This window comes from Phacochoerus africanus, chromosome 2 (assembly GCF_016906955.1).
Source record: "Phacochoerus africanus isolate WHEZ1 chromosome 2, ROS_Pafr_v1, whole genome shotgun sequence".
In the NCBI taxonomy this organism is placed as follows: domain Eukaryota; kingdom Metazoa; phylum Chordata; class Mammalia; order Artiodactyla; family Suidae; genus Phacochoerus; species Phacochoerus africanus.
In genome coordinates this window covers 279,247,518-279,261,118 of record NC_062545.1, presented here as the reverse complement: position 1 = coordinate 279,261,118, position 13,601 = coordinate 279,247,518, and the positions used below count along the sequence as shown (strand labels likewise).

General features: G+C 63.5%; 1 protein-coding gene across 1 annotated transcript; it reads left to right on the top strand.

The window, feature by feature from the left end:
• Positions 1-8,415, top strand: LOC125120571 (endoplasmic reticulum mannosyl-oligosaccharide 1,2-alpha-mannosidase-like). The gene is made up of 12 exons (XM_047769031.1): positions 1-128; positions 804-919; positions 1,822-1,967; positions 2,200-2,309; positions 3,252-3,437; positions 3,919-4,067; positions 4,380-4,568; positions 6,036-6,226; positions 6,876-6,996; positions 7,491-7,688; positions 7,778-7,909; positions 8,194-8,415. The coding sequence occupies exons 3-12, from the start codon at positions 1,864-1,866 to the stop codon at positions 8,395-8,397; spliced, it is 1,584 nt and encodes a 527-aa protein (XP_047624987.1). The 5' UTR covers positions 1-128; positions 804-919; positions 1,822-1,863; the 3' UTR covers positions 8,398-8,415.
• The last annotated feature ends 5,186 nt before the right edge of the window (positions 8,416-13,601 follow it).

Sequence of the window (13,601 nt, the reverse complement as noted above, 5' to 3'; positions counted from 1 at the left end):
TCGCCCGTCCCTCTCGTAGCAATGGAAGCAGCTGTCGAGGTTACAGCGGAACGTGATTCTCCTCCTGCTGGCGTTTCTCGCGCTCTGCGGCCTCCTGTCCTTCGTCAGCCTGGCTGAGGAGTGGAAAGGTACCAGCTGCTGCGGGCGGCCTGAAGGGAGGCGTGTGGTCACGGAGGGGGACAAGACAGGGGCAGCGGCCGTCCTGCAGCGGCAGGAGGCAGGGGCCGCAGCCGATGGGCAGGAGGAGGCAGCGAGGAGAAGCATCGGGGGTTTCCATACCAGCCCCCCGGCCGGAGGGTGGCCGTGGCTCAGAGGCTGTGTGCTGTTCCCAAGGGCCCGGGCAAGGGCTGGCCTCGCGGCCCGGCTCCGGGCAGGGAGGGTCCGGTCCCGAGGTCGGACACTCGGTGTCACCGCGTTCCTGCGTCTCTACCACGGGCCACCGGGTGTTCGGGAAGGCCGGGGCCGGGCCGGTGTGGCTGGAGAGGCCCCGTCTGCACGGCCCTGAGCTTGCTTCTCTGAGGAGGACAGCCAAGCGCCTCTGTGGGGAGCTCCCTCCGTGCCCCGAGGTGGAGACGGTGGCGGGGAGCCGGGCTGTGGGCGGGGAGAAGGGCCGAACCCCGGAGGCTCTAGAGAAGGTGGGGTTCCCTCGGCCGTTCTCGGCTCCCGGCACCTGCTTTCCGGTGGTTCCGCTGCGTCCTCGTCCTCGTGCAGGAGTCAGGCCGGGCGTGTGGTGCTCAGCCGCCCGCCCCGCTCTCCTCCAGGCCTGGCGGCCTGTCTCGGGTGACCTAGGTTCTCTTGCTCAGCCCTGGAGGGCAGGTCGTCGGAAGGACTGAACGTGAGACCAGCAAACCCACCCATCCTGCCAGCTCCTCGGAAAGCAGAGGCGAAGCCGGAAACCGTCCCGGGGGGCCCACCGCAGGTACTGTGACTCAGCGCTACGTGGGGCTGTGGCCGGGTCCTTTCCAGAAGCCCTGGAGAACAGCGGGTGCCGTTGCAGACGGACGGGGAGGGGTCTGATCCTCAGCCCGCATGTGAGGGTTGAGCCTCAGGCGTCTCGCGGTGGGCGGGTTGGACGAAGGATTCGTGGGGAGGGGAGGAGGGGCCTCTCTCCTTCCTCCTCTTTGCAGGTCTGCTGGGCGGGCTCCTGGTAGGTGTGAAGGAGACGGGTCCCCTGTCCCCGGGAGCTGCCGGCCGGGGGCACTCAGGCAGGTGCTCCGTGTGGACCTGCCCCCACCGAGTTGCCAGGGCCCCCGAGTGGCAGGGTTGGGTCTGGGAGATGGGCTTGGGGCTGCTCGGGTGCGGGGTGCGTGTCCTCCTAGTCCTGCCCCGCACCCCCCCCCCCGCCGCCCTTACGGGGCGCTGGGCAGGTGGGCGGGGAGTAGGGGGTGTGGGGCCCAGAGGGTGGGGGGCCACCACAGAGCCTGGGAAGGTCCCCTGCAGAGGGCGGGAGGGGGCTCCAGGGGGTGGCCCCGAGAACCCGGGTGCTGTGCAGCTGGGGACGCCCAGCACTGCTAAGGCTCCCCAGGGAGAGTCCCCGGGCCGGCTGCCTGCCAGCCTCCCCGCTGCAGGGCTGCTGGCGGGATGGGGGCGGGGGGCTGCCCACAACCTGTCTTCCTGGAGGGGCTGCGGGCGAAAGAGCCGGTGGGCGTTCTTTCCTCCGCTTCTTTGTTCCGCGGGAAGGTGGACGCGGCCTCCTCTGGGAAGGGACAGCCTCTCGGGGTCCACCTGCAGCGTGGGGCCGGCCCTGAGCCGGAGGCAGGTTCCAGCTGCAAGAGAACCAGCAGTTGAGTCGCTTCACGCGTGACTCCTGTGTTTGCGCAGAGGCCTCAGGGGCATTTCCGCCGGGGACCCCCCAAGCTGCAGATGAGAGCCCCCGAGAGCGACGCCAAGGACAGGAGGCAGGATGCGGCGGCCCGGGGGGCGGGAGCGGGCGGCGCTGGCTGGGAAGGCGCCGCGCAGAGAACCAGGTACCAGGAGCGGGCGGGGGTCTGAGCGTGGGAGACCAGGCCCTTCTCTGGGGCAGCTCTTCTCCGAAAAGCGGGGGGGGGAGGTGCGGGGGGGGGAAGCAGCGGAGGAGGGCTTACCCTTGAGGCGGCTGCCTGCGGGTGGCGCTCCCGCCTGGGGTCTGAGCCGACCAACCCGCAGCGCCCCGCGCCTGTGCTCCGGCTCTGAGCGCTCCTCCTCGTCCATCCCCTCCAGCTGGAGAGGAGCCGCGACAGAGCCGGAGCAGGGCACCCAAGGCCCCTCGAGGAAGGCAGAGGGCGCCCCCAAGCCTTCCCCGCAGGCTGCGAGGATCCCACAGGATCCAGGTGAGCTCGCACCCGGGCCCCGGGGCCTCGCCTGGGCCTTCGGGCGTTGGCGGCGAGGGGGCACAGAGGAGCATCGGGCGAGGGGGCGGCTCCCGCCGCCGTGCCCCGTGCCGCTCTCCCTCGGACACCCCGCGGGCCCCGGTCCTCGGGTCGGGCCCTTAGAGCTCTGGTGACGACAGTGGCTCCTGGGCGGCCTGGCGGCCCGGGCCGAGCCCTGCAGCCACGGGAGGCACACGCCAGAGGAGGCGCGTTTCTGGGCCGGTGACCGGGGGGCGGGGTCCTGGGTCCGAGGCCTGTGGGCACACAGCTGGCCCTCATGGTGACCCCGGGCCGACAGCTCTGGGCAAGCTCGCGGGATCCCTGCCTCCGGCCCCGGTGGGTGGGGGCCGGCAGGGCTGGCGCCCTGTGAGCGCTGCACGGCCTGGCCCCGTGGGGCATCGGGAATGGGCGCGTGGCTGTGGGTATCGGCACGAGCGGGCCTGGGACACGTGAAGGGGCCGTGGGGGCAGCTGTGGCCGCACACGACCCCCGCATGGTCGCCCGCGTGCACGTCGTCTTGAGAGGGCGCCCCGGGAGGGTTCCTCGCGGCCTTGGCGGTGCTGGTAGCCTTTCGCGTCCCCTGCGGAAGCGCCCGGAGCTGATGGAGCCGGGGGTGGGCACTGGGAGATGAGGTGTCCTGTCCCCGGCGCCCGTCCTACGTTGCGTCCCCAAGCCCAGACGGCGCAGGCAGCAGCACTGGTTCTGTGGCCTCGGCTGCCTTTGCCCGCTGAGTGTCCCCTGCCCTGAGGGTCGCGAGGGCAGGAGGGCAGCGGGCCGGGCAGCGGGCGTGGCTCTGAGCGTCGGTCCTGCAGCACCGCCTCCTGTCCCCCGCTGGTGCTCCTCGGCCGCACCCCCTCCTGGGGCCCTCGGAGGCATCCCCATGGCCCGCTTCCCTCCTCCCAGCCCAGCAGAACAAGCGCCAGCAGGCCGTGGTGGAGGCCTTCCGCCACGCGTGGGCCGGGTACCACAAGTTTGCCTGGGGCCACGACGAGCTGAAGCCCGTGTCGCGGTCCTTCGCCGAGTGGTTCGGCCTCGGCCTCACGCTGATCGACTCCTTGGACACCATGTGGATTCTGGGCCTGAAGAAAGGTACCCGCTCACGCCTGGCGCGCGGCCGGGTTCCCGCGGGTGCCCCTCGGCAGGCAGGCAGCCAGACAGCTTCCCGGGTCCTTCTGGGGCCGCGTTTGCCCTCGTCCTGGGTGCCGGGGTGGACGTGCTGGGGACCGGGGGCGGTTCCTCTGTCCCCTGCTGTCCACTCGTTGGGGGGCTGTGTCTCGGGTTTCTGCGCTGGTGACGTCAACACCGGTGTTCAGTCTGGGGATTGGGCTGAAGGCTGCCCGCCCCCCACTCGCTCTGCGGTGCTCCTTTGTGTCGTGGCCTTGGGTGGTCCAGCATTTGTCCTAAGCGGCCAGGCTGTGCCCAGCTGCGTTCCGCCCCCCCCGCCCCACGTATTTGGCGCCAGGACGTGACAGCGAGGCCCCGCAGGGACAGAGCTCTCTCTCCAAGGGCCGCGCGCGTGTCCCGCTGGGGCTCTCAACGCGTCCTGTACCGCTGCTGTCTCGTGTGTCAGAATTTGCAGAGGCCAGGGAGTGGGTGTCCGAGAAGCTGTGGTTTCAGAAAAACGTGGACGTCAATCTGTTTGAGAGCACGATCCGGATCCTGGGGGGGCTCCTGAGCGCCTTCCACCTGTCGGGGGACGACCTCTTCCTGGAGAAGGCCGTGAGTGTCCAGCGCTCCACAGTCGTGCTCGGCTCGTGGGGTCCGGGGCGGGCGTTTGCTCCCACCTCCCGGCTCCGATCGACGCACACGAGCCGGTCCCCGCACACGTGCGTGTCGGCGCCTGCGGGAGAACCTTCCCGAGCTGCTGGGGTCCAGCTCGGTGTCTGCCGCCGTTGGGTGCTGGGGCCCCGGGAGGCCCCAAGCTCATGCTTTTCCACTCAATTGGATGAAAACGGGTGACGGGCCAGCGTGTGATGTGGAGACAGGGCCGCTGGGGGGCAGCAGTGAGTGACTCCTCGCTTGTCGTGTCAGGAGGACTTTGGAAATCGCTTGATGCCTGCGTTCCAAACACCCTCGAAGATTCCGTACTCCGACGTCAACATCGGCACTGGGGTTGCTCACCCGCCCCGATGGACCTCCGACAGCACGGTGGCCGAGGTGACAAGCATTCAGCTGGAGTTCCGAGAGCTGTCCCGTCTCACGGGCAACAAGAAGTTTCGGGTACGGAGGGGCTGCGTTTCTGGCTGGAGCGGGTTTGTCGCGGGAGCTGCCTCCGCTCGTCGCAGCGGGTGCAGTTTGCGTGGCCGGTGGGCTGGGCCAAGAGACGATGTTGTTTGGGGGACTGTCCCCATTTTTTCTTGGAGGACGGCAGCGTCTTGTGGTACCAGGCGCGCGGGCAGGAAAGGCATCGACTCGGAGGGTCCTGTGCCCGGCCCGTCCTTGCTCGTGCCCCGTCCCTAGGGCGCTGCCGGCGGACGGCCTGTCGTGCAGCGCTCTGCGGGGCCCCGGTTCCCCCCACGGTTGTCCTGGGGCCCGCCTGTGCCCTCGTGCGGGTGGTCCTGTCACGGTCACGTGCTGCGGGATGTGTTGAGAGGCCGGGTTTCCGTGGCCAATTCTGTGCTGACAACCTGGTGGTCGTCCCCGCGGGGGGCTCCCGGGGTGGGCGCCGTGCACACGTCTGCCCTGGTGCGTGGTCAGTGCAGACCTGTCCGTGGATGTAACTGCTGTCTTGCTCCCCGCTGCCTGAGTCCTCAGCAGTCACCGTCACAGTCACCCGGGCCCCTGTGGACCAATTCTCACCGTGTGGCTTTTCTCCACGTTGATGTGTTTCATCGGCTTTGCTTTTCTTGAGGTTGGTGTGGGGTCTAATTAGAGAGCCTGGCCTCTCCCGTGCACGCTGCGTGTTCTCCCGTGTTTGCTGCTGTCACCGTCATCTGCTTTTAGGAAGATGCCTGGCACTCTTGGCGCCTCGCCTGGTCGCTGCTCAGCCCTAGGCGGCTGCACGAGGCTTTGCCCTGACGGTTCCTCCTCGTGGGGCTCTCCCGTCAGATGGCAGTGGCTGTCTGTCTGCCCCCCGGGCTCCCTGCTCTGCAGCTGCGGCCTTGTCACTGGTCTTCCTTTTCCTGGGCAACAGTCTCTCCTCCTCCCTCCGTCACACGGGCCTTGACCTATTTGCCGCCAGGGACACGAGCAACGGGCTTCCTGCCCTGGTCCTGCCCTGCAAAGGGTGCATCTTGCCGCAGCACAGACCAAACGCGTACCGCCTGGTGCAGGGTGAGCCGGCTCGAGTTGCACGCGCCTTCACTGACCATTTGCAGAGCGCCGCGTGTGAGCGGTCGGCGTGTGCGTGTCCTCTGTGTACAGGTGTGGGTCCCGGTCCCCTGCCCGTTACTGGACTGAAGCGTTGGTGTTTTCCGTGTTGTTGGCAAACCCTCACCCAGGGTCTCGGCAACGTGCTCCTGTGACATCTCTCAGGACCCAGGCAGACACTGCCCCTGCACTGGGGCTGGAGGCTGTCCCCGGGACCCGGGCAGCCCCGTCGGCAGGGCCCGCGGCCTCCGCGGCCCAGCGAGGCAGCCGCGTCTGTGGGTGGCCGCAGACCTGGGCGCCATGCGGTGCGGCCGCTTCTCCGAAACCCCCCGGAGTGGCGGGGCGGAGCCGCTCACCCGCACCCCCTGGTGTCCACAGGAGGCGGTGGAGCAGGTGGCGAGGCACGTGCACTCCCTGTCTGGCAAGAAGGACGGGCTGGTGCCCATGTTCATCAACACCAACAGCGGGCTCTTCACCCACCTGGGCGTGTTCACCTTGGGCGCCAGGGCCGACAGCTACTACGAGTACCTGCTGAAGCAGTGGATCCAGGGCGGGAAGACGGAGACGCAGTGAGGCCCGCTCCTCTGCCTCGGGGCCCCAGCGCTCGGGCAGGGCACGGCGGCCGCCCCAGGCCGGGCCTCGGCGCCTCCGTGGGAGGCCTCTCTCCCCACGGGCTGCGTGCAGAGGCAGGGCCTGGCCGGACCCCGGGGGCGGCGCGTGGTCCGCGCCAGGCGGGCCCGGCTCTTCCTCGGGGCCCGGCCCCCGGCGGAGGGAGGGCAGCCGGGAAGGTCCGGGCCTCCTCTGCTCAGCACCCTGCCGCTCAGCCCGCACGCTGTCCCGGGAAGCAGCGCGGCAGCTCACGGTCCGGCCTGGAACAGGCAGACGAGCCCTCGCGAGGGTGCTGGCTCCGCCCCGGGGTGACCGTGACCCCGACTTGGGGGCGGGGCAGCCCCAGGCCGACGCCCGGGGAGACACGAGGGTTGTGCCCCTGGGAGCCCGCGGGGTGGGCTCAAGAACCGGGGTGGGCGTGAAGGGTCCCGGGCTCTGCCCGGGCTGGTCTGGGGGGCCCTGGGGGCTGATGGAGGCGGGGCCCCTGGGGGGCAAGCCAGGCCTGGCGGCCCCTGGAACACACACAGCAGCTCCGGCTGTGCCCCGTCCCCGGGAGGCTGGGGCCGTGCAGCCGCCCGGCCTGAGCACAGGGCCCTGCTGTCTGCACAGGCTGCGGGACGACTACCTGGAAGCCGTGGAGGGGATCAGGAGGCACCTCCTGGGCAGGTCGGAGCCCCAGAAGCTCACCTTCGTGGGGGAGCTTGCCCACGGCCACTTCAGCGCCAAGATGGTGAGCGGGAGCCTGGTCCAGCGGGGCCTTGGCGCCCGCCCCCCCCCCCCCACCAACTTGCCCTTGACGCCCGACGGTGGAGGGAGCCGTGCAATTCTGGCCACGGAGCAGGAGCTGTCGGGGCGGCCTTGGGCTGCAGGGCCTGGGGTGTCCCGGGCCGGCAGGGGGAGCCAAGGTCTGTGGGGGGCCAGCGCCCCTCCGGCCCCACGGCCCCTCCCCTGCCCCCGGGGCCCAGCCCCCCACTCCCAGCCCCGCCTGCAGCCCCGGCCCCCCCATCGGCGCTTGGGGCGGGGGTGGGGGAGCCCCGGGTCAGGCGGGCGGTCCTCCCGGCAGCTTCTCCCTGCCCGCGTGGAGCCCCGGGGGCTCTGCCTGCGGTTCAGCGCCCTGTCCGAGCCCTGCGGGCCCGCAGGCCTCCTGGGGTCCCCACGGGGCGGGAGCGGAGGGGGCGCCGGCCCGCCGTGGAGGCCGTGCTGGTGGAGACCCGCTGGTTTCAGGACCACCTGGTGTGCTTCCTGCCGGGGACGCTGGCTCTGGGCGCCCACCACGGCCTGCCCGCCGACCACATGGAGCTGGCCCGGGCGCTCATGGACACCTGCTACCAGATGAACCGTCAGATGGAGACGGGGCTGAGCCCCGAAATCGCGCACTTCAACCTGCATTCCCAGAAGGCCGCGAAGGACGTGCAGGTCAAGGTGAGCTGGCGGGGGAGGCGGGGCGGTGCTGGGGGTGGGGGGAGCGAGGGGGCGCAGGGAGGCGAATCCTGAGCCCGCGTCCTCCCCAGCCGGCTGACAGGCACAACCTGCTGCGGCCCGAGACGGTCGAGAGCCTCTTCTACCTGCACCGCTTCACGGGCGAGCGCAAGTACCAGGACTGGGGCTGGGAGATCCTGCAGAGCTTCAACGCGTACACCAGGGTCAGCGTCCCCGGCCTCGCCGTTCAGGGTGCACGGGACCCGGGGGCCGGGCCCGTGTGGGGAGGGTCCCTGCAGCGGCCCGAGGCCCCAGAGCGGGTCCTTCACGGGTCCTCCATGTGGCCCGCGCAGCACTTTGCACCTGGTCACGGGAGGGCTGCTGGCACCCCAGGGCGCCTCGGGAGGAGCCCCGCCGGGCCCCCGGGCGGGCTGCGGTGCGCGGGCTCGGAGGGCGCCCCGCCCGGCCGCCCCGCGCTCGTGACCCCGCAGCCCGGGCTCTCGCGCAGGTCCCCACGGGCGGCTACTCGTCCATCGGCAACGTCCAGGATGCCCGCAACCCCCAGCCCAGGGACAAGATGGAGAGCTTCTTCCTCGGGGAGACCCTCAAGTACCTGTACCTGCTCTTCTCCGACGACCCGGACCTGCTCAGCCTGGACGCCTACGTCTTCAACACCGAGGCGCACCCCCTGCCCATCTGGGCCCCCGCCTAGGGCGGGCCCGCTGCCCGGTGGGTGCGGCTCGGGGCTCTGCCGCGCGTGGTCGCGGGGGGCGCCTGTCGGCAGGACCCTGGCCCTGCCCTCGGCTGTGCGGCGCCCACCCAGCTGGCGGGACGTGCTCCGGGCCGATGGCAGAGGCCTCTGGCTCCGGGCACCTTGCCTGGTTGTCGTCGGGACGCAGGCCGTCAGGAGCCCATCGGAACACGTCAGCGCTGTGATGCGGGGAGGCCCTGCCCCCGGGAGGCTTCCGCCTCCTTCCTGAGAAGATCAGATTCTGACTCGATTCCCGAGGCCCGGGCGCCTCCTGCTGCTGCGCCGCGCACGGGCTCCGTGGGGGTCCCGGGGCCTGCGGTCACCCTGGGCCCCTCGGGGTCCCCGGAGGCGCGATGTGGTGGTCAGAGACGGGAGCCGAGGGGCCAGCCCGGGTGCGGCTCAGCCTCGAGGTCTCAGAGCCTGTGGACGTGCTCTGACCCCAGGGTCTCGGGGGGTGTCCGTGACCTTATGGGCAGCAGCCGGGCTCCCGGCGGCTGTAGTGTTTACACGTTGGACTCAGGGATCCTCCCCCTGCCCTGCAGGTGCGGGGCGGGGCGGGGCGGGGCTGGGCGGGAAGGTCACCTGCTCCCAGGCCACTCCGTGAGGGACTTCTAGTGGGAGAAAAGCAATTTGCTCCAAGCGTGATGTTCCGTGTTCGCAGGATCTCGGTTTTGGTGAAATTGATACGGTCTGGGTGGGGATGGAGAGACCCAGATTTTTACGGTCTCACCTCAACATTCAGGCCCCGAGACTCCCGTTTCCATCTGCTCCTCAGTCCTTAGGACGATTACACCTGCAGCTTCCCTGTTTTCATGTCAGGTTGCATATTCAGTTTTAGGAGAGGCAGTGCCATCTTACCCAGCTCACCCCAGAAACAAGTGCCAAAGGGTGTGGTCACTGTTGTGGAACAGAAGTTAATGAATTAAAGAATTAGGATGATGGGAGACCAGTAAAGCCAAAGGAGAGAGACGGTCGTCAGCCAGCAGCCGGGCGGCAGCTCTGAGCTCCCGTTCCCCCAGCGGGAATGTTTTGTTTTAAATCAGGGTGTTCCCTGGAGGTCTAGTGTTTAGGACTTGGCACTTTCACTTCTGCACCTAGGTTGGGTGTTTTTGTTTGCTTTTTGTCTTTTTAGGGCTGCACCCACAGCATATGGTGGTTCCCAGGCTAGGAGTCCAATCGGAGCTGTAGCCACCGGCCTACACCACAGACACAGCAACACAGGATCCGAGCCGCATCTGCAACCTACACCACAGCTCACAGCAACGCCGGATCCTTAACCCACTGAATGAGGCCAGGGATCGAACTTGCATCCTCGTGGATGCTAGTTGGATGCGTTTCCACCACACCAGAAGGGAATTCCTACACCCAGGTTCAATTCCTTGTCTAGGACCTGAGATCCCACAGCAAGCTGCTGCACACCACGACCAAAAAACAAAACGACGACAAGGAAAAAACCAGAACCATCAGAGCCCGCTTTCAACACCAGCAACAACAAACTCACAGGGAAATTTTAAAAGCAGGAAAGCATGGTCCACTCAAAGGAACAAAATTAGTTGATAGAGACCCTCCCTGAGCAACTGCAGATGCTCGAATTATTAGCAAAGGACTTTTAAGAGAAATGGCCTGATGCTATAGGCAGTCATTAGAGACATGCAAATCAAAACCCCAGCGAGGTACCACCTCACACCTGTCAGCGTGGCCATCATTAATAAGTCCACAAATAAAAGCTGGAGGGGGCGTGAGGAACAGGGAACCCCTCCTGCACTCTGGGTGGTCATGTAAGGTGGTACAACCACTCTGGACAACAGAACGGGACTTCCTCAGAAAACTAAATACGGAACTACCATATCGTCCAGCAATCCCACTTCTGAGCATGTATCCAGACAAAAGTTGAATTCAAAATGATACCTGCACCCCTGTGTTCACGGCAGCACTATTCGCAAAAGCCAAGACATGGAAACAACCTAAATGTCCATCAGCAGGTGGATGGGTGAAGAAGATGTACACACACACAATGGAATACTACTCAGCCATAAAAAGGAAAAAATAATACCATTTGCAGCAACATGGATGCAACTAGAGATTCTCATACTAAGTGAAACAGGTCAGGAAGAGAAACACCGTATGATATCACTTGCATGTGGAATCTAAAATAGGGCACAAATGAACCTGTCTACAGAGCAGAAACAGACTCGGAGACGTGGAGAACAGACTTGCGGTTGCTAAGGGGGAGGTGGGGGGGCGGGGTGGACGGGGCGTTTGGGGTGAGTAGATGCCAACCATTCCATTTAGAACGAATGAGCAGTGCAGTCCTGCTGTGCAGCACAGGGAACTCCAGGCACGTCTCTCAGGATAGAACATGATGGACAATATGAAGCAAAAAAATGTACAGAGGACTGGGTGACTTTGCCATACTGCAGAAATTGGCACAGTGTTTGTAGATCAACCATAATTTTTTAAAAAAAGGAAAAAAGGATATATAGGTATAACGGCATGTCTTTGCTGCACAGTGTAAGTTAATACATCGTAAGTCAACGCCAATAAAATATATTTTAAAGATAAAATTGGAAGAGATGAAATGCAACCAACAGTATTTGCAGATGACATCATTGTACACAGAAACAAATCTATAGAAACCACAAGAATTAATAAAGAGAATTCAGAAAGGCAAAAAAAAATGCCAAGAGAGCTCAAGGGAAATACGCTCCTAGACGTAAAGGAAATCAGAAAACTGTGTATGAACAAAATGAGAATATCCGTAAAGAGAAATCGTTAAAAGAACTAGAATCTCAGGAGTTCCCATTGAGGCTCAGTGGCTAATGAACCCAATGAGCATCCATGAGGACCCAGGTTCCATCCCTGGCCTCACTCAGGGGGTTATGGATCCGGCGGTGCCGTGCGCTGTGCTGTATGTCACAGGTGTGGCTCAGAGCCTGCGTTGCTGTGGCTCTGGTGTAGGCCGGCAGCTGTAGCTCCAGTTGGAGCCCTAGTCTGGGAACCTCCATGTGCCACGGGTGCACCCTAAAAAGACAAAAAAAAAAAATCACACCAAGACAGACCAAACTGTTGAAAGACAAAATGTCCCGAAAGGAGCACCACAGAAATGGCTTGCGCTGCCTAAGCAGCATCTGCAGTGAGATGAACAGGTAACACGGTCCGGACGCTCGTGGAGATCAGAAGACAGTGGAACGAGGTTTAACGTGATGGAGGGAAAAAGTGCCAGCCCGGAAATCTGCAAGGGTGACCTTCAAATGGGAGAATCTAAGGCATCCCAGATAAATAATAGCTAAAGCACTTTGCTGCCGCCAGACCTGACCTGCAAGAAATGCTCATAGGAGTCCCTCAGATTTTTTTTCTCTCTTTTTAGGGCCGCACCCGCAGCATATGAAGGTTCCCAGGCCAGGGGTCAAATTGGAGCTGTGGCCACTGGCCTGCACCACAGCCACAGCCACGCCAGATCCGAGCCACGTCTGCGACCTACTCCACAGCTCACGGCAACACCAGATCCTCAACCCACTGAGTGAGGCCGGGGATGGAACCTGCGTCCTCATGGATGCGAGTCGGGTTTGTTTCTGCTGAGCCTCAATGACGCCGCGTCCTTCAGACTGAATGGAAGACACGAGTGCCTCAGAGCCGTGGGCAGGAGTGGAGATCTCTGCAAAAGGCGAGAGCAGGGCACGTACAAAGCCAGGCCTGTTTTCGGTTTTGACTCCACTTTTTATTTGCTGCCGGATTTCGAAGGCAAACGCATAAGCGATGGTCACACATTGATTTTACTGCGCGCGCACAGGTGTGCGGTTCGCAAAGACAGTAACGGAGGGGAGAGGGCAGGGCGCCGAGGGGCACACGAGGTACGTCCTTGTCCTTCTGATGCCCGTCGTCACACATCTGCGATGGTAAGTGCGATCTCCGTGGTAATCAAGGGAAATACCTAGAAGGCACACACACGAGAATCCACGAGAAAGCTACGGAGCTGACAGCCTCAGCAAAGGTGCAGGCCACTAGATGAACGAAGCCCGTTTCGTTCAGAGTCCCCACCGTGGCACAACGGGACCAGTGGTGTCGCTGCAGCCCTGGGACGCAGGTGTGATCCCCGGCCTACCACAGTGGGTTAAGGATCCGGCGTTGCCACAGCTGAGGTGCAGGTCTCAACTGTGGCACAGTTTGATCCCTGGCCTGCCCTTTTGGCAGGTGGAGCCGACAACAAAACCAACCAACCAACCAAACTCTAAAAGACTGCAATAACTAGACATAAGTGTAACCAAGGGATGCTTCAGTTGCACGCTAGAAACGGTGGCGCGCTGCTGAAAGAGAATTAAAGCAGACCTCGGGGTTCCCGCCATGGCACAGTGGTTAACGAATCTGACTAGGAACCATGAGGTTTTGGGTTCGATCCCTGGCCTCACTCAGTGGGTTAAGGATCCTGTGTTGCTGTGGCTGTGGTGTAGGCCAGCGGCTACAGCTCCAATTGGACCCCTAGCCTGGGACCCTCCGTGTGCCACGGGAGCGACCCTAGAAAAGGCCAAAGACAAAACAAAAAAGCCGGCCTCAATACATGCAGAGACACCCTTTGTTCACAGGTGGGTGGGCTTCAAGACGTGAGAACTGCCCGAAGTGACCAACGTGTTCAACGCAATCCCTGTCCAAATTCCAACAGCATTTTCTTTTTTTTTTTTTTTTGCAGAAATTGAAAAGTCAATCCCTAAATCCACACAGAATTGCAAGGGCCCTGAATCGCCCAAATAAATCCTTTTTTAGTAAGATTTTAATTTTTTCCATTGTAGTTGATTTACAGCATTCTGCCAATTTCTACTCCAAAATCAATCTTAAGGACAAAGTTGGAGAACACACGTTTCCTAATTCCAACACTTCCTCCAAAGGCGCAGTGTTCAACCAGGGCAGTGTTGGCGTGAGGATGGCCATGTAGACTGATGAAATGCACGTGAGAGGCCAGAAATAAACTCACACGTCTGTGGCCAGTGGATTTGTACAAGGATAGTAAGTCTACTCAATGAGGGAAATAATGTTTCTTCAGCAAAGGATGCCGGGAAAACAGGATTTCTACTTGCAAAGAACAAAGGTGGACCCCTACCTCACACCATAATCAAAAAGTTAATTCAAAATGAATCAATGATCTAAATATAAGAGCTGAAACCATAAAAACC

Coding starts and splice junctions, on each gene's coding strand:
- LOC125120571 (XM_047769031.1), top strand. CDS start 1,864: ATGAGAGCCCCCGAGAGCGACGCCAAGGACAGGAGGCAGGATGCGGCG. Junction 3,438..3,918: donor GATTCTGGGCCTGAAGAAAG/GTACCCGCTCAC, acceptor CTCGTGTGTCAG/AATTTGCAGAGGCCAGGGAG. Junction 6,227..6,875: donor GGCGGGAAGACGGAGACGCA/GTGAGGCCCGCT, acceptor CTGTCTGCACAG/GCTGCGGGACGACTACCTGG.